At 47.1% G+C, this 19,473-nt stretch overlaps 1 protein-coding gene across 18 annotated transcripts in view; it reads left to right on the top strand.

The window, feature by feature from the left end:
• Positions 1 to 209: 209 nt before the first annotated feature.
• Msi2 (musashi RNA binding protein 2) overlaps positions 210 to 19,473 on the top strand; it is a 353,285-nt gene continuing 334,021 nt past the window's right edge. For 5 of the 18 annotated variants that reach the window (XR_007835060.1, XM_051194255.1, XM_051193372.1 and 2 more), the window contains exons 1-5: positions 210 to 370; positions 654 to 694; positions 1,024 to 1,105; positions 1,795 to 1,879; positions 5,817 to 5,858. Coding sequence is in view for 16 of the 18 variants with exons in the window: in XM_051194255.1 (XP_051050212.1) it covers positions 309 to 370; positions 654 to 694; positions 1,024 to 1,105; positions 1,795 to 1,879; positions 5,817 to 5,858 (312 nt within the window). In the remaining 2 variants the exon portion in view is untranslated. Of the gene's footprint in view, positions 371 to 588; positions 695 to 1,023; positions 1,106 to 1,794; positions 1,880 to 5,816; positions 5,859 to 19,473 lie in introns of those variants that run through there. The other 13 variants (XR_007835112.1, XM_051194411.1, XM_051193626.1 and 10 more) reach the window with 4 other exon arrangements.

Below are 19,473 nucleotides of genomic sequence, written 5' to 3'. Positions count from 1 at the left end.
CGTGCGCGGGGAGGAGGGGGAGGAGGAGGAGATGGGGGTGGGGAGGAGGAGGGGGAGAGGTGGGGATGGGCCGGGGGGGCGGGGACGGGGGGTGTGCGAGGCGGCGGGGCTGAGCTGAGCCGAGCCCACGTGTGACGGGCTCTCGCCGCTGGCCCGGCTCGGCGCTCGCGGAGCTTCGCAGCCGCCGGGCGGGGGGAGGAGGCGGGGGAGGAGGGACGGAGATCTGGGGCTCGGAGCCGGCCGCCGCTGCGCTCCGCTTCGCTGTGGGGCTCGGTGTGTCGGGGGTGGGGGGGCGGGGGGGCTCCGCTATGGAGGCAAATGGGAGCCCAGGCACCTCGGGCAGCGCCAACGACTCCCAGCACGACCCCGGGTAAGTTTCCAGCCGCTGCCCACCGCGCCGCCGCGGGCTCGCTCGGGGCTGTGCGGGCGACGGTGCGGAGCGGGGCATCCGCGCGCCCCCCGCGCCCCCGCGCGCACCCCTGGGGCACTCGCGCACCTTGGGGTGGCGTGGGGCGGCCACCTTCTCCCCCAGCCCACCTCCCGGCTCGCGCTCGCCCGCTCCCCCCCAGCTTTCCTTTTAGCTTTTGTAAGTTACACGTCAAAATGGCCGATCTGACATCGGTGCTCACTTCGGTTATGTTTTCTCCCTCTAGTAAAATGTTTATCGGTGGACTGAGCTGGCAGACCTCACCAGGTAAGAGAGGGAGGGGGGGACGCCTGGGTCCCCCCCTTCTTGGCTTCTTTATTGCTCTTTGTTATCCCAGTGTAAGAGCCCCCCCTCCCCGCCATTGGCTCCCCACTTCTCCTGTGCAAGGTTATTTTTTTAAATAGCAAATCCTTTCCGAGCCCTCTACGCGACCTCTGTTGCCGAATTTCCCCCGCGTGTGCAAAAATATTGCAAAAACAAAACAGAATAACAACAGAAAACTACTTTTGCTTTTTGTCCTTGATCACAATTTGCATTGCTTTTTCCCCTCTCCACACCTTCTCCCACCCCCCATCTCTCTCTTTCTCTCTCTACAGATAGCCTTAGAGACTATTTTAGCAAATTTGGAGAAATTAGAGAATGTATGGTCATGAGAGATCCCACTACGAAACGTTCCAGGTAACGCATTTTCTTCTGGGTTCTGCCTTTATTTTAGAACAAAGTTTTAGTTTTATTTTTGGAGGTGTCTTCGGAAGTAGCTAAGCGGATTTAGAATGGGGCTCAGGCGCGTGGCTGGGCTGGAACGTTGCTCCCCCCCCATAACCCCAAAGGTTATTGTTAATTAGGGCCGAACTCTGGATTCAGAGACGCCCATCTCTCCCGCTTGAAGTCATTTTCCTGTCGCTTCTTGTTCTCTTGTCTAAAATGACATTCAGCTTCATCCACTTTCCACATAGTTTTTTTTTTTTATTTAAATTCATGAGTGTATGCCTTCTTCCCACTCCCAAACTCTGAAGTCCCTCTTTGGAGATGAATGAACATCTTAGTGCCCGGTTTCCTTCGTCATAAAACAAAGCCTTAAGAAAGGGAAGAGGAGGGGAGGAAACTGAGGCGACCAGAGTGGAGGCACCAGCGTGTTCCAAGTTACCTCTAGCCGCCCTGCCCCCCCCCTCCGCTTTTCCCCACTAACCTTGGTATTTTTCCCTCGTAAGGCAGAAGACTGTGGGCTAGGGGAGAATAGAGGAGGCTGGTGGGGATGGGGGTGCGTGGGGGGCAACTTTCGCACCCCAGTCTGCATATAGGGTCTCCGTGTTGCTTTTAGTGGTGTCACATTTTGTTTGTTTTTCTCCCTCTTTGTCTCCTTCCAGAGGCTTCGGTTTCGTCACCTTCGCAGACCCAGCAAGTGTAGATAAAGTATTAGGTCAGCCCCACCATGAGTTAGATTCCAAGACGGTAGGTTGCTTTGTTGTTGTTGTTGTTTGCCCCTTTTCAGTGCCGGTCTGGGCATTGACAGCCCTGTTTAAAGAGACAGCGCCTTCTTTTTGCTTCTATTGCTAGAACTGGCTACTTTTAAACAGCAAGCGAGTTGGCCCAGAAGTTTGCAGCCGTGGCTGTTTTGGGGGGTTTCTTTTGTAGTCTGTCCCATTGCAGCTTCAGACGCTGCCAAGCCACGGCAGGGGGGAGGGGGGGGTCTTTTCCCTGAGAGGGTAGCCTCCCGCCAAGGGACCTTGCCGAGAAACTCCACCGGAGAGCAAATGGAACTTTCTTTGTCAGCAGAGCACACACAGCCTGTGGCATTGGGATCGGCTTGTGGAAGGAAAGGCACAGCCTGCTTCCTGGAGAAGGGGGCAGGGGTTCGGATGAGGGGAGGGGGCGCTGATCTTAGGTCCAGGCAACAGGTTTCTCTGGGACTTAAGTGACTTGAGATGTGATTTGAGAAGGGAAGGGAGATACTTACTGGCAGAGCCAATTCGCGCATCCAGTGGGGTTACACCAGATGGCGTCCAACTGAAGTCTGATAAGGCCTGGGTTTCAAAGTGATTGCTCTCTGCTGACCCCCTCCCCCCTTTCAGATCCTTTCATTGGTGTGTGGATACTTTTAAAGCATTCGAAATTCTTAAAATCCAGAGTTTAGAGGTGAAAGTCCCTAGGTGGAGATCAGAGAATAAGGGGGGGGGGGAGTCAGTCTGGAATAATAAATGTAATGATGGAGGAGGTGGGGGGGGGAGGGGGGAGAGTTACTAAAGGTGTGCTCAGACCCCGTGCTGGCTTCCTTCCTCCCCTTCCTGGATGCTTAGTAGAATTTCACCAGGAATTTTTTTTTAAACCACCACTTAAGGCAGAGAGGCCTCAAGGTGATATTTGGGATGTGGCTTTGGGCTGCACACGACACTCCTCCTGTTAGGTTTTGAGCTCATGGGGGCCGGAAGGTAAGGCAGATAGATGCCCACTGTAAACTTGACCCTCACTGTCCTCTCCTGTAAAGTCAGCAGAATTTGAGGGTCTTCCAAGCCCTTTAACACTGAGGAGAAAAGCACTCAGAAATCTTAGGTGCTCTTGGATTGATTTTGCAAACTCACCCACTTTTTATGATCAGAGAGGTCAGGCGTTGCCTTACCCCCCAAGAAACCGCCTTATGCACTTAAATCACTTTATTAATTGTCCTAGACTTGTCAGAACTTGCAAGCCCAGCCCGTTTATACTGTCAGATCATTTAATATCAAGAATGATCATTGGTAAGGTGATGAGGAATGTCTGAACAATTTATGTTTTCCTCCTTGACTTCTTGGCTAGGCGCATCACACAGCTAGGAAGAATTTCACAGGAAAAATCTAAAGCTGGTTTGTGATTTCTCTCTCGTGCACTCCTTTTGCCTGGGTGGGAGAACTGGAGTTTGGTTTTAGTGGGAGCTGGCTGGTCAGATCCCTCAGTATCCTTTGTGCGGTCTTGGGCTTTTCCATCCTTGTTTGTTTTGTAGACATATTTTGGTTGCTATTACTTAGTATAACCTAGCTTTTGACTTTGTTTCAACGTTCAGTGCAGGAGGCAGAAGCGGTTGGTTTATTGACATGGAAAGGAGGATCTTGTTTACTGTAACCTTAAAAGCTTTGTTTAGGTAAAGGCCATTCGCATCCAAAATAGTACTAGTATTTTCTAGAGGACTCTAGAACCAGTACTAGCGCTGCACCTAAGTAACTAATGTTTTAATTTTGGGTAGTTTTCTCTTTCTTTCTTTCCTTCTTTCTTTCTTTCTTTCTTTCTTTCTTTCTTTCTTTCTTTCCTGCCTTCCTTCCTTCCTTCCTTTCATTCCTTCTTTATATCTTTCTTCCTTTTTTTCTTTTTTAATAGTTGACTGGGATGTGCAAAAGGTTGGGATTTGCCTTCTTGCCCTGACACCTCCTAGGCCTTGGAGATCTTAGTGTGGAAAACTTTGCACATGGGAGAACTCTGCTCTCCGTGTAACATACTCATGTCACCACTACACACAGTGCAGTCCCAAATTGGTTTTGGTTTTGTAATTTTACATTTTTTAAAAATCTTATTATTTCGTTTTCTTCGCTGTGCTCCCAGCCCTTCTCTGGGTTGTAACTTTCTCTCACACAAACACGGTGACTTCTCACTGCACCTGTGTGTGTGTTGGTCAGATCGATCAAGCCTCAGGAGTGTGTCTTTTGAGTGAACAGAGACGAGCATCTGTCTCAGTTTTGGCGACAGAATGGAAATCCACACCTGTTGTATTTTTTTTTTTTTTTTTTTTGTAGAGAAACTCTAGTCAGTGCTGGGCACACCTGTAGATGCAGTAATATTAATCTTTAAGGAAAGGGTAGTTTCCTAGATTCAAGAGTTTGGTCTGTTTTAGCTTTTGAATAATCTCTCATTTCTCAGGTGGTGCTTTACAGGCGGAAAGCACAAGGTGGATTTTTAGGTCTTTAAACTACCTTAATAAAAGTGATTTTGCCTTTGTATGTCTTACCAGCTGGGACTCAGGGATTATCTGAGGTGGGGGAGGGAGTTGTGTGTGAGTATCTCACCCCTGAAGTTTTCCTCAAAGCATGGCTATTGTTTTCTTAAATGACAGGAACAACTTGAGGTTCAGATTTACTTTTTAAAGGGGGAAATTCATAACCCGAAAGCCAGAGCTCATAAATACATAACTTGTAGCAATACTTATGCCATTCTCCATGTTGAACTATACTCAAAAGATTTGTGATGTTTAGAAGTCTAGTGGAAACAAGTGATGGATTTTTTTTTTTTTTTAATTCCTCCCTGTTTTTATCTAGGCAGTAGTTTTTTTCTCTTCACGTCAGCTGTTAGACTCAGATGCCTTCTGTGGGAATTGTAAAGCTCGTCACTGATTGAGAGTCATGTGCTCTGCAAAGCCGGCGCTGATAGAGAGTGGGGAGCTTTTCCATTGGGGCGGAGGTGGGCGGGGGAATACCCCAGTTATTGCATTAGATTCTCTCTTCTGTCCAGTCATTTTCCTTTTAACACCCCTGCAATGCCTTTCTAATTTGGACTTTGGGTTGTTCCTCCCTGTGTTTTTTTTTCTTCTTCTTTTAATCGATGTGGGTTTAATTCATATATACACCTTTCTTTTCCTCTTTTTATTAGTTTTTTTTTTTTTTAAATAAACAAGTCATTGAATTCTGTTTTCTTAGAGATATACCCTCAAGGCAATTGCAAGTGATTTTTTTGAGATAGGGTCTCACTAGAACTCAACTGTGGTGTTGCAGAGGGGGCTTCCATTCCTCTCTCAGCTCTCAGGTGTAGGCATTCCAGGTGTGAGCTACCATGCCTGGCTGCCAAAGAACTTTTCTTGATCCTGAGTAACACTAACACTAGAGAGTTGATCTGAGCTGAGCATTGTGTTGGATGTTGTTGATTTTTATTTCCTTGGGGGGGGGGATCCCTTTTCCCCTGATTTACTAGGGAGAAGGAATGATCACCCATTTTACCTTCAGCTGGAGGAACATGCATTTTTGAGGGCTTTTCCTTTTTCTTCCCCTTCTGATAACATTGTACCCATCTTTTCCTCTGGCCACACATTGTACATTAGCTCTGGGTACCATTTTGTATTTGGGGTCTGTGGAAGAGAAATCCCTTGTCTCGATAAGAGTGCATGAGCTCTGGCTTACAAACATTTCACTCACTAAAAATGTGTGGTGGAACATTCCAGAAAGGTCAACCTCATAAGTCCCAATGGGGAGAGGGATGGTGAAAATTGAGATCAAAGCTGAAGGAGCTCTTGAATTGTCCAAGAAGTTACTGAAAGCTAAGGTCTAAGCCTGAGAAATGAGTGATTAATAATTAGATGGTTGGATATTCATTTCCCCCCCGTGCTTTCCAGACTCCTTCACTCACTTCTTCCCTTTTTATTTTTGTCCTCCAGATTGACCCCAAAGTTGCATTTCCTCGTCGTGCGCAGCCCAAGGTAAGTAGGAAAGTTGTGGATGGGAGTTTAGCGAGACTTTCAAGTTTCAAGCCCAGCATTGGCAGCTGTTGGAGGCTTGTGTTTGTGCCTTCAGGTTGTCAGCAGAGGGAGGTGAAAAAGCCCAGGTGAGCAGTTTTGTGACGTGACCCTAGACCTCCAAATCGTCAGCATGCCAGTGTGGGTTCCAAGCATGCAGCTGGGGAGAGGGACCAATGTGATCCTTCTCAGAGGGCGTGGTACTGCCTGCTGCAATATGCATTCCAGTGTTCTGTTCATTCTAAAGCAAGGCTGAGATCCTATCAGGGAAAGCTGAACATTTCCTTATGCCTCTCTGGGAAGGACCCTCTGTCGAGGCCTTACAAGCTGCAGGATTTGGAGAAGAGCAGAACTTAAGTGAACAGCTTGTCCTTTGGTTGTAGGTCTGGGGAAGATCTAGGGATGTCCCCGGTTTCAGAACATTTGGATCATTCAGAGCCACTAGAAACCCCACACACAAGTCAGCTGCTGAGTTCCAGAGAGTTGGGGCGTGGAAGGAGGAGGTGGGGACAACGCTGCCCCATAGGAGTGGCACTGCAAGATGCACTTGAAGGACTGAGACAGCACTCACACTTTTGTAAAGTGTGTAGCTACCCATGCTTCCCCTGTGCCTGCCAGCTGCCGGTCTAAGGAGGCAGCCATGCTTGTGGCTCTGCCAGGGTTATGGCTTTCATGTTATCCTACATTGGTTCTTTCCATCCATTATACTTTAGTAAATCCCATGTCCTTGACATTCTTGGGAGGGAGAAGGGTATGAATTTTCTAATTGTAGGCTCACAAAGAGGAAGGGTGATGGCTCTTGGAAAATTAAGTTTATTCCTTTACGAGGAGGCTCTCAGAGTGGAGAGCCTCTAATCGTATAGAGGAGAAAATGGGTTTGCACATTGGTAAAGAAAAAGGGATGGGTATTTTGAGAATTTCAGGTCTGGAACTTGCCACTTGAATGAGTGAGTACATCTTCTTTTAAAAGACGGAATCTGCTTCCCTTCAGGAAGCAGAGTGCATACTTGATGGTGGCTTTCCCCCCAACTCTTAAACAGATCATAGGCATTAACGAGGAGCTTAGGTTCCTTTATGTGGCGTAAACTTTGGGGTTGGCTTTAATTGTGTGCTGCTTTCTGAGCTGTGTGTGTGTCTTCCCATCTCAGAATCAGCAGTGTTTTGTGGGGTTGGAAGAATTGCTATTTGTTCCCTCGTGTGAATCTTCAAATTTCCAGGTTAGTCATTTGATCACTCATAACTTGGATCAGATGTCCCTTTAGGGAAACTGGAAAAATCCTCGACTTGGTGAAACATGGCTTCAGATCTGCTCCCTCCACTTTTTGTTTCCTTCTCCTCACCGACTTCCTTCTTCAGCCAGGCTTAATGTGCAGTGGCATTGGGTTTTTTAAACAGTAGACTTGAAAACAAGGTAGATGATGTTTCAGACTTGTCAAAGGCATATGGATCTTCCCCGTTTCCCAGCCCAGGCCTGGGGTGTTTATGAGTTCTCAGACTTTCCAATGTCTATTAATATCAAGCCATTTGAAAAAGAGCAGTTGCCTTGGGAATTCATGGATTTAGGAACAAGACCCTATCTTTAAAATATTTAATGCCATGTCACTTTGTAAAGGACTTTGCTACCGTTTATCCACATCTGAATCCCAGCTCTGTTTCTGTTTCCTCATCTCTGAACCTGGAGTGATATCAGCTCTTTCACAAAGGTTTTTGTGAAGAATGAAATAGTGTCCTGGGGGAGGGCCTCACAGTACATCACCGTCACCGTTATTGCTGGTTTAATCATCATTAGGATGGCGGTTGTTTGCAAGCTGGACCACCTGGTTTCAGATGCCAGCTGTGCCAGTCATTAACTGTTGTGAACTTGGCCAAATCACTTAGCTTCCGTGAACTTGTTTCCTTTTCTCATAGTTTCCTGTAGGTGAAATATGCATGCTTCTGGAAGGGCCTGATGCATGGTGATGCCAAAGTCTGATCTATTATTATTACTGATTATTTTTGAGAGAGGCCTTGAACTTAACAACCTTTCTGCCTCTTAACTGTTATTTATGTTAGGCCTTCACACTAGTTCTCCGAGAGATCCAGTATTAATATTAATTGAATGTATGTACCAGGCAGTTTGTGAGGGGATGATGTGTGGCCTCCGTTGGACAGATGAGGTAGCTGAAACATTGAGGGGTTGAGTACAGATGTAAAAAGAATACACCTAGGCAATCTGCCTCCATTGTTGGACCCTTAACCAAGGTGTGGCCATGTTGGGGTACCACTGGGCATGGCTTCCCTGTCAATAGCTAGGGGACATGGCTCTCTGATGTCAGCAGACCATGAGGAACAGAACCAAAATCATTCCTAGTGCAGTTCTAGGTTCTTGGGTTCTGGCCATTCTTCTCCTCTTGTGACATCACCCAATTTTGTTCCCTGACTGACCCCTTGAGGGTACCCTTTCAGGTGCCTCTGGGGTTGCTCAACCCAGGGAGGCAGGAGTTGTTGAGGTGCCTGGTTGGTTATTTCCCCAAGGAACTGAGCCTGCCCATCAGGGTTCCAGATCAAGGTGACTGTTGGGGACGGCAACCCAGCTGAGTGAAGCCTTATTTATGCTTTATCTTCCTTTCCTAAAACTTGAGTGTGTGTCTGTGGGGGTCATAGTGACAGGGCAGACTGTAGCCTTCTGCGTGGACTGGGTGAGGAGCTTGTAAATGATGTGTCAGTTTGTGTTTCAGTTAAAACTCATTTCTCTGCTTTCTGGCCGCCCCTCCCTGCTAACAGTTGCCAGAGAAATATTCCGTGGAGGTGTTAAACAAGACGGGTAGAAAGAAGCTGTAACTTGAGACCAAAGAAAATCTGTGGCAGTGAAGAAGGAATTTCATACGAGCACTGTCATAATATTCTTTAATGTCTCGTATAAATAAAAATCTGTTTTGTCCAGAATTTTAATGAGCAAAGAAGCCAGGCTTTGGAGTCCTGCAGCTTACCCATCTCACCCTTTGTGATGTGAATGTTCCCAGGGCTTTATTAGTGAGTCTAGGGACCACTCTTTGGAAGCCAGTGGCCAATCATTAATAGAGTACATTTTCCTCAGGAAGAGGCAGGATTGTTCTGTGCCTTCATTTCACTGGGGCATTTCATTTTGTAAAATATGGAAGAGGAGTCTGCCCCACCTCCATCTTTTTAAAAATTAAAATGGTCATGGTACTTTAAAAAGATGACTTAATTTGAAGCTATGACAGACCAGGGCTGACAGAGATCAATCATTCCATGTCCTTTTTTTTTTTTTTTTTGTCTCCTTTGGGTCCAAGTGTCAGCTGCCTGGGAGAGTTTTGTTCCAGCCTGTGGCTTCTTTTTCTTTTGTGGAGGAACCAACAGACACTTTAGCAGCTACTGGAGGGCAGCAAGGTGGAGCCTGGGTGTGACTCACCGTCTGTCCTGTTGTCCTTGGGTATAAGAACACTGGTTCCTGCAGGGCAGTGGTGGCATAGGGCTTTAATCCCAGCACTCAGGAGGCAGAGGCAGGCAGATCTCTGTGAGTTTGAGGCCAGCCTGGTCTAGAGAGTGAATTCCAGGACAGGCTCCAAAGCTACACGGAGAAACGCTGTCTTGAAAAACCAAAAAGCAAGCAAGCAAACAACAACACAAAAACCCAAAAGCACAATCTCCATTTATTCCAGTTATTGTTTTCCCAAAGTTTTGTTTCTTACATTCCAATTGACTTTGTTTTTTTAAATGGGCATATGAAAACATAAGCATACACAGACATAAAAACATGTTGTATGTGGGGCTGGAGAGACTGCTCATTGGTAGGAGTCTTTGCTGCCCCTGTAGAGGACACAAGATCTGTCCCAGCAGCCAGGTCGGGTAGCTTATGACCCCCTGTAACTCCAGCTCCAGAGGGTCAGATACGCTCTTCTGATCTCGGCAGATACTTAGATACCTCCCCCACTCTCTCACACCCACATGCACACATACCATTAAAAAAAAAATTTTTTTTTTTAAATGCCATCAGCAGGGGCACATGTGCTATTTTGATTCATGTATGTGTTCATTGTGTCCTGAAACTTGAGAGGCAGAGACCTTAGCTGTTGATGTAGAGATATCTAGAGATGTCATTTGTTCAGCCTGTTTCCAGTTGCCTTTAGTGACAGCTGGGTGACTGTGAACAAACCCCTGAAATCCCAACAAGCCTCAATTTTCTTCTCTTCAAAAAAAAAAAAAAATGTTCCTCACTGTTATTTTGGAAATGAATACAAATTGTTTCTTGGGAGCTATATATGGCACCCAGCACACATTTGTTGATATCATTATACAATTATTGTTTTTAAGACGTCCCATGTACCCCGGGCCAGCCTCAGAATCATTTTGTAGCCAGTGATGACCTTGAACTCTTACTCTTCCTGCCTCGACCTCCCGAGTCCTGAGTTATAGTCGCCACAGCCAGTTTTATGGAGTACTGAGAGTGAACCCAGGACTTCACGCCTGCTAGGCAGCCGCTCTACTAACTGAACTATATTTCCATCCTTAGAATTAATGGAGTTAAAACCTGCAATGGTGAAATGACTTCAGAAAAAAAACAAAACAAACAAAAAACAAACCCAAACCAAAAAAAAAAAAAAAAAACTCAATGGGATTACTGCTGGTGCTTGGTATTCAGTAACTAAAGGAGCTGAATCTTTCCTGGCCTTTTCCTACTGGAGGCAGCTGCCATCCAGTCATGTTCTGTTGGGTGCTTCCAAGTCACCACAACAGTTAAGTTGTGGAGAGTTGAGCTAGGAGCCAGATTTTCTTGTCACCATCTTGTCCTCTTACGATGCTTCAGGGTCCTGAAAGGTTCTCAGGGAAGCATGCATCCAGATGGGTGCAGGGACGGCCTGATCACAGCTCCTGTTCCGGGGGAGTGCTTTCTCGGCAGCTTTTCAAGGGCGAAGGGTGAGATTCTGGCATCTGGCCTCCCCTTGCTGCTGTAGGTCAGGTCACTCAGCATCTTGCCATCTTGGATGATCTGCAGCTGTCATCTCAGAGGCCATGGTTAAGCGGCCAGCCTGGCAAGTTTTCTCAGTCCTGCAAGGATATAGTGGTGTGTCTGCAGCCCTTTTCCCCACCAGTGAGGACCGTGGAGGATTAATGGCTTAGCTTCATGCTTGTCAGAGAGCTCTGTTCTTTCCGTGTTCCAAGTCCTTAGCAGGTGTCAGCTCGAGGAGGAGGGACACTTTGTCCTACAAATGTCCTCTCCCTGAATGTTGCCTTTTCTTCCAGGCTGAGCTTCCCTTGATCATGTCAGTCTGCTAGGATGACAACTCCCCTGTGTCCCATGTCATATGGCTTTTGGTAAAATGGGTGAGCCTCCTTCCTGTCCCCAAGCAGGGAGAGGGACAGGACAGTCTCTGAGGACCCGTCTTTGGGCCCCTTGATACAGTGTGTGTTCAAAGTGTCCACTTTTAGATGTTCATACCTGGAAATTCTTGAACTGCAAGTTCAAGAATTCACCAGGGATGAATGACACCAAGGGTATGTGACCTTTTCTCTCCTACATCTTACTGAATTTAGAGTATTCATTGCATTCATGTGATGGAAAAGCAAGTGGCTGGCCCCAGGATCACTCCTGCTCACCTCTCACCACATAATCCTTACTTATTGCTGCCTCTTGGCATGGACTCTCTTTAGCAGGGGATTGGAGAGCCCCTCATTGCTTCATGAGCTTCCCACTGCCCATGGAGCCGTTTAAGAACATCGGCCTTGGGTTTTGTCTCTAAGATCTGTGTGAGGTTCTCTCTCCAGCATATCTCACATCTTTCTTAGCCTCCATGGCCTTGGGCTGAGGCCTTTGGGGATCCATCTCCCCGTTCCCTTCTTCCTGATACATCCTATGGCCTGAGCCACCCCAGCTTTCCCATGGAGCCCAGTCCCGCACTGCTTTCTGACGCCTCGTTAGGTGGTGTCATCATTCACACTCCACACAGCATACTGAGCTTACACAGGCCAAGACAGATGAAGTGTGACCAGGCAGCACCCTTCTTCAGGGAACCCCTGTTGTGTGTGTGGTGACTAAAATGAAATGGCGTGGAGCTCAGTTCTTTCTCTGGATTTCCAGCATTTTAGCTTGTCCTCAGGTATGGTTCCTGCAGCTGTAGTCAACTAACGGGACACCTACATCCTCTAGAGGCTGTGGTGGGCACTTACTCCTTTATTCATCATGGAGTGCCCAGTGTGTGCCAGCTACTCTGGGGCTCAGGAGATAGCATGGACAGGAGGACAGGGCCACTGCACCCGCAGAACCTTCGTTCCAGTGTAGCTGTATGATTGGAGCATAAAGGTAAGGAAACCACGGGTTATCGGGAATGAACTCCAATGCCAGGCAGAATGGTGGTTGGCCGGGGAGGGGCTGTCCCTTCCTTAAAACATACAGTGGTCACTCTCAGCAGTTCATAGAATATTTACTAAGGTATTTTGTTCTGAGCTTTAAAGTCTCTACCAGATACCAATCCCAAAGGTACAAGTGCATTGTTTATGACTAACAACCAAACCTCTTAGCTCTCTAAGAAGTTTTGTACATCATATACTTTGGTTTAAATGGATCGAATGAAGAATGATAGAGACACAGTTTGGGGGGCCAAATCTGCACCAAGTTGGGAGTATAGCAGTGACCTGTGTGACAAGAAAGGGCATGACCTGCACAATAGAGGAGGCTGGGGTGGCCTACGGAGGAGGGACCTCTGGGGGTGGTTTGATGCTGGCTCTTGAAGAGCAAGGAGGGACAAGCATGTTGGAATGCTGTAAGGCCAGGCAGAGGGTGTTCATTTGCAGGGGTCTGGGTTGGGTGTGGAAAGTAATATAAGTTGGGACGGGATTGATATCCAGGCGTTTTTGTTTTTTTTCTGGTCAGAGGCTGGGGACCTGTTTTGTGTGTAGGCTCTCCAGTGCCGCCTGGGTGCTCTAAGATCTTCTGGACTCCAGATAAGCCAGGGTCATTGAGAATGAGAGTGGTTCTGTTTTAGGGAGAATGCCACACACTAGACTTGGGGCCTATGCTTAATGGGTAATTCAGATAGCTCTGCAGGGCTATAGGCCATCTTCAGGCATGAGGCTCTTGGTGGAAACCCCCTCTGATCTTTGGGGTGAGTGGCAGCTTACAGAGAGTCTGCCATTCTTAGGTCTGCACCTCTTGCCTCCCTCTTCTGTTTTCTTAGCAAGGGACCACAGCATAGACTGTATCATAGAGCTCTGTTCTCTGTCCTTGTCTGAGCTGTGGTTATGACCTCACCCTGTGTGGACGGTGAGGTGATATTTTTCCACGTGGAAATTGCAGGCTGCTAGCAGGTGCCACCCATGCCCTGTTGCTCAGAACAGTGACCCCTTGACTTCATAGGTCACAGCAGCTTGTGATCACCTTTGCCTGGTGGCTGCTTGGCGGGAAGAGGGTGTATGTTGGGAATCTCCATGTCTGCTTTCCCTGTGTAGTATGAGGGGTGGTGGGTGTGGTCTTAGGGCCAGGTGCCTGATGTTCTCTTGCAGCAGTTATGTGGAATGGTTGGTCCAGCTGGACAGCTGTCTTTCTGGATGCTGAAGTACAGCCTGTTCTCTTTCTTGAGGATAATGCCAAACTTCTAAGTATCTAGGAAGGTGTCCCCCTGCAAGCCCCTGGGGTATATGCCTGGCTACTGTACTTGCTTATTTCAGTCTGAGATTTTGAATCTTCTGAAAGAAAAAAAATTGATTCGAAAATAATATCTGAGTTGGGATGTTACAGTAAAGTATGACGCTTCAGTATTTTGAAAACTCCTTTGGTGTAATTGCTACAGTGGTCTTTTGTCATCCTCGATAGAACCTCTGCTGTACCACAGGCTGAACTCAGACCTGTGAAGGTAAACAGCTTTATTGGAACCACAGAAATAGCAAGAATCAGGTTTGGCTTTTGGACCCAAGTCCAAGGGAATCCCACAAGGTCTTATTTCCCTAAACACTAAATTTCCTCTGCTCCATCCAATGTGAGTGGTACATCCTGCCTGAGGCCTGTGCACTACATGCTATGAATTAACCCAGCATATTCGTAGATGAGAATGTCATGCCTCAGTGTCAAATGGTTGGACACCTCTGGTAGACTTTAACTTCTTGTACTTTGTCTGAACATTATAAAGTACCCAGGCTGGCAGATAGTATTTGTTATAGTCTGTCCAGGAAGCCTTAGGGTATTTTCCATTAGTCATTTATGTCTGAGAACTTGTTAGCATAGTGAAGTGACACTTCACATAATCCTTTTACACCTCAATTTTTTTTCCTGTGAAATGGGATCGTCGATACAGCAGCTCATCCTAGACTTGTTCAGGGGGGATGAAATAAGGTGATGTCTCTGGATGGCTGCACATTGTCAGTACAATGGGATCATTGGTTACCTGTTTCTGTCCCCAGAGATGGCACTGTCTGTACTGTAAGAGGACTGTACCCAGCAGCCTGCAGATTGCTTGGCACGGTTGCTCTTTATGAAGGTGATGGAAAGTCTAGCACACTAAGATGGGAAGTTTGGTGTCAGCGCCTTGGCTTGCTCATGGGGTCCTGGTTTGAGATAGCGTGCACCCTTTATCTTGGCCATGCTCAGTGGGCCTGAGGAATTCATTTCCCTCTCTGTGTAGGATGCCTGTGTTTTTGCTGCCTTTGAGAGTGAAGTCCCAGGCTGCAGCTAGGGAAGAGCTGAGACCCCACTGTGAGAGAGGTCTCCTCTGGAGCCTTCGTTCTCCCAGGGCTGGTCTTCATCTGCCTGGGGTAGTTTCACCAATGACTGATTTGAAAGCACCACAATCATTTATTTGTCACTGGCTGTGACAGGCAAGTTAATGCTAATGGATTCTTTTTTTAGCCTGTTGTCTGGGATGTTTCTCCCAAATGTCCTGAAATCTATGGCATTAGGGGAATGTGTAACTTTTATGGTAGGGGAGGATTTAAAAGATAAATAGGGTTTTTGTGTGCAAGGGGCTTGCATTTAGGTTAGGGGCAAGAAGGGCCAAGTGGGGGACGCTGGGTGAGCACAGAGTCGTCTTTTTAAGAAATCCATTCAGAGCTCTAAATTGCTGTTTCTGTTTCAATTATGTGACAATTTCAAGGGTTTAGAAAAATCTAATAAAATGGTCTTGATGATGCATTCTGGGGACAGTGCTTCGGAAGATGCTGGAGAATAAATGCCTTGGGGGTCAAGAGATTGTCATGCCTGCCACCTCCGGGCCTGCTTCATCTGGGTTTTTACATTTTTATTGTTTTGAAGGGCAGGAAACGGTAGGAATGCATTCAGGGCTTCATCCGTAGCCTCCATCGAAATGAATTATTCTCTTTGCGCAATTGCAAATACACGGCCACTGCTCTCTTTTCTTTTTTCTTTTTTTTTTAATCCTAAAATGACATACTGTAAATGACTTTCAGAGCGTGTAGTGATGTTGAATAAAGCGCCAAAGAAGCCACTGGAGGAGGGGCGAGTGAGAGGGGAAGCCCTCCCTCCCTTTTCTCCAATCAAAGCTTTTGATAGTTTCCCAGAGAACAGAAGTTTACAATGGAAGCGAGTTTCTGGCCTGCCTGCGGGAACAGAGCGCAGAAAGACATAGCGTAGCAAAATGGGACGCTGAGTGACATTAATGAGGCGACCATTCTGCTGGGAGGGAGGCAGGGAACCAGCCGAGCCCCAGTTCCCATGGTTTGTTCCCAGCTGAATGTGGCATGCACTTCTGTGTGCGTGCATGTGTGCCTGTCCCTGTGTGTGCACATGCATGCAGTTTTGTTTTCTCCTTTTTCCAGTGTAGGTGTGAATGCCAAGCCGTGATAGTGTTGCAGGGTCCTGCACCCAGCCTGGCTGTGCTGGTGTCCCCATTTCCAGTTGCTGCAGTTGAGTTTGAAATAAAAAAAAAATAAACAAAAGCTATATTTATGTGTGTGAAAGTGTGCATACTCATGTGCACACTCATGCAGCATGGCATGTATGGGGAGGTCAGAGGACAGTTTGCAGGAGTCATTTCTCTCTTTCCACCATGTGAGTCCCTGGTCTGAAATCCAGCTTGGCAAACCTGGCAATGAGCGCCTTCCCCCCTGAGCCATCTCTTGAGCCCAGAAGTCAACTTTTAAAGCGTGTTGTGTTTGGTTCTACTCTGTGAACGCCTGCTGGAATCAGGATGGGTGGTGTGGGAGGCCAACATCACAGAGCTGGATCCTGTCGGTACGCTGAAAGGGAGAATATGAATACTCATGTTTTCACTTCTGAAATGGATTTCATTCTGGGGAAGGGAGGGAAGGAAACCTGTAAGCCACCAGGCATGGTGGTGCACACTTTTAATCCCAGCCCTCAAGAGGCAGAGGCAGGTGGATCTCTGTGAGTTTGAGGTCAGCTTGATCTACAGAATAAGTTGAGGACGGCCATGGCTGTATAGAGAAACCCTGTCTTCATGAAAACATGGAGACTAATATCTCTTTATGTCCATGTTAAAAATGGGTTTTCACTGTGTTCAGGCAACTGTAGATCTGGCTGACTTTGTGGGACAGTGTGTGGGGGATGGGCCTTGTTATGTGCTTTTCTGCTGCACAGAAAAACAAAACAAAAAAAGAAAACCTGTACACATACAAGCAAACATACAAGCAGGGTGCTTTTTAATTTTTTTAATTTTTAATTTTTTTTTTAATTCCAGAAAGGCCCTTTTTCTGATAACACTTCTCATTGGTGATAGGAATAGGTCATGGCAACATATGCCTTTTAAATAATTTAGTTCCTCGGAGAGTTCTACATTTCCATCCTCAGTTTGGGGATGCCAGCTTTGCGGACAGGCCCTTGAGTGTCCCTGGCTTTGTTGTCAACTCGTTTCAGAAGGAAGCTGGTACCTTCATCTCCTTCACTGAGACACTGGGATAATATTGTTCCGAGTGACAGGCAAGTGTTGGAAAACCTGCCAGAAGAAGCTCCTAGAGATCAGAGCTTGCCAGTGCCTGGGCGGGGTGGGTGGAAACACAGGCTATTAACCAGTGCAGCCTGTTTTTACACCTTTCAACCCTGTTCCCTTGGGGCTAGCTCCCAAATGCATCATTTTTATAGCTAGAGGCAAACAAACAAAAGGGTTTCCCACACACATAAGATAAAGCTTAGGAGACGCCAGCCAGTTCCTATGTACTGCCATCCTCCAGGGGAAAGTGGATCACATAAGGCTGTTGGACCCTGGGCTGAGCATCTCCCTAAGACTGCTCAGTGTATGTTTCCTCATCTGTTTTCAAAGCAGATAATTGGTTTTAGTGAGAACTTCTGACTTGATTAGGGGGCCCTTAGGAAATTAAAGTGTGTTTGAATTTCACAAGTATAATTTTAATTATACACATTTTGCATTTTTTCACTAGGGAGCCAGGTTCAGGGCTTGTTTTCCTATACTAATAGGGGCAGTAAAGTAGACGACGGCAGAACATCTTTGGAAATAGGAGGCCTTGGATCCAGTTGTGTATTTCTCTTGCAGTACACGGTGGACGGGTTAACGTCCCTCCATGTCCCATGTTGTTGTCAAGAAAGGGTTTTTCACTGTATTCAGGCAGCTGTAGACCTGTCTGACGTTGTGCAGCACTGGGGGGATGGGTTTTGTTATGTGTTTTTCTGCTGCCCTCACCAGTAGAATGTAAAGTTTGGGTCCTTAAGCATGCAGGTCCTGCCTGTGCAGCCTGTGTTTGGCACGATGTCACCTTAGCATGTTATGGTTGTCTATTGCCACATCATCTTATTTTCTCGATGTCCACGCATTCCCAGCATCAGCTCTCTTGGCTGCCTCTCTTCATCATGACCTTTCTAGGGTGGAGTTGAACCATATATGGGATGACCCTCTGAGAGAGAGGCAAGCTGTGGACCACCTGGCTTCCCAAGCGAAGGCCTGGCCGTGTTTATGGGAAATGAGTCCTTTTCATAACTTTCAGGGCTGGGTAGACAAAACCCCCAAGTGCCAGGGATGGGTTGTAGCTTTATCATCATCAGACATGTTCCTGTATGCTGGGACTATAAAGAGCTGTCCAGAGGGCTCACTCAGCGTTCTTAGAAGGCTCTTCTAGGTCCAGAAGATGCTGATGCTGGGGGGGGGGGGAATGAACTTGTGTGCAGAGCTGGGGTTCGAGAGTCTGATCAGAAGGAAAGAGTAGTTTCTGGAAAAAAAGGTTTCCAGGCGTGAGTGAAGATAGGCAACAGGGATGAGGGAGACTGTTGAGATAGCCAAAGTTGCCTCTCTGGAAAACCTTCGGGTCCTAAGAGGATATGAAACATTGGATTTTGTTCTGCAAACCCATGAACCCCATTGCATAAATGGGGTAAGCTTGACAGAGCTTGGAAAGTAACCACAGTGCTCAGTCAGGGCTGAGAAAACCTCCAGTGTCAGGACTGTGGAGTGTGGGGTCCTAACCTTGCTTTCTTCCAAGTTAGGCCCCTCTACTTGATGTCACTGGGTGGCTTTTCCCAGGTGTTGGGAGTAATTGTAAGTGGACCTGCAGCAGAGTTTGAGTTTGTATGTGAATATCAGTGTGTGAGAAGAAGGATAGGGTCTGTGGAAGCCAAAGGGGGTGGCCAGGAGGAGGGGAACAGCGGCAGATTACATTGACTAATTGTAGGGAAAAAGCCATATTTGCTGCTTCATTAAGTGGTCGCCAGGCTATGAAGCAGTTTATTGTAATTAATACAGAAACAGCAAGTAAGTGTCGAGTTGGGGATGGAGGGTCTCTGGGAGCCCCTCCCTGCTTTGGTTCCTGTGTTCTTTGCCCCCATTCATAGGCCCTTCGGGGAGTCTTGGGGTGCATCATTGAGGGAAGCCATTGGCCAGTTTCCTGCGGGTTTGTCGCGACAAATAGGAAGCTCTCTTGCTGGATCTCTATTCCAGGCTTCTTAAGGGTCTTGATGTTTTTTCTAAGAGAGACGGACTCACCCGTGGCACCATTGCTATTCTTGCCACAGTTATTTTAATTTCAGCACATGCAAGTGGTAGGTTACACGTCCAAGTCCATCGAGTTGTGGGCCGTGTGGAGTTGTGATTGCTTTCCTTGATGATTTCTTGTTCAAATCAGCAGTGCTCTTAATTTTCCAGATGAAGTAAAAAGAAAATTGGAGACTCCCCTCCCGCCCTGTGTCTCTTCATCCAAGATTTTCTGAGCGTGACTCTGATTTGGAGGGTTAATATTAATTAGGAACCGGGCTAGACCTCGGTTGCTTGATGAGGTGGCTTCAACTGTCCTGAGAAATAACGGCTCTCTTTTACACATTCCCGCCTTGCTGTGGAAGTTTCTGGGCGGTCAAAGGAATACATTTGCAGAGTGAAAGCAGGAGATGCTTGTTACAGCCTGGCAGTCCCTTCTTCCAGGTCTAGACTTCAGAGGAAGGAACAGCACCGAAGAACAGGAATGTCTAAGTTAGTAGGGGCTGTGACACTCCTGAATGGGCTACTTAGGTCTTTATAGGCTGGAGTGGCACATGCATTGGATGGGGTGGGGCTGGAGAAGATGGACTTGCTCATTATGAGGTATGTGTTCTGTGCCAGGCTCAAATCAGGGAGTGGTGAGATAGCTTAGGAGAGCCCAGGCTCTGCCTTGTAGAGTTTGCATCTGGTAAGGC

Source organism: Phodopus roborovskii, unplaced genomic scaffold, assembly GCF_943737965.1.
Source record: "Phodopus roborovskii unplaced genomic scaffold, PHOROB, whole genome shotgun sequence".
Classification (NCBI taxonomy): Eukaryota; Metazoa; Chordata; class Mammalia; order Rodentia; family Cricetidae; genus Phodopus; species Phodopus roborovskii.
Note: the sequence above shows the minus strand (reverse complement) of the source record. Positions and strands in the feature narration are given on the sequence as shown.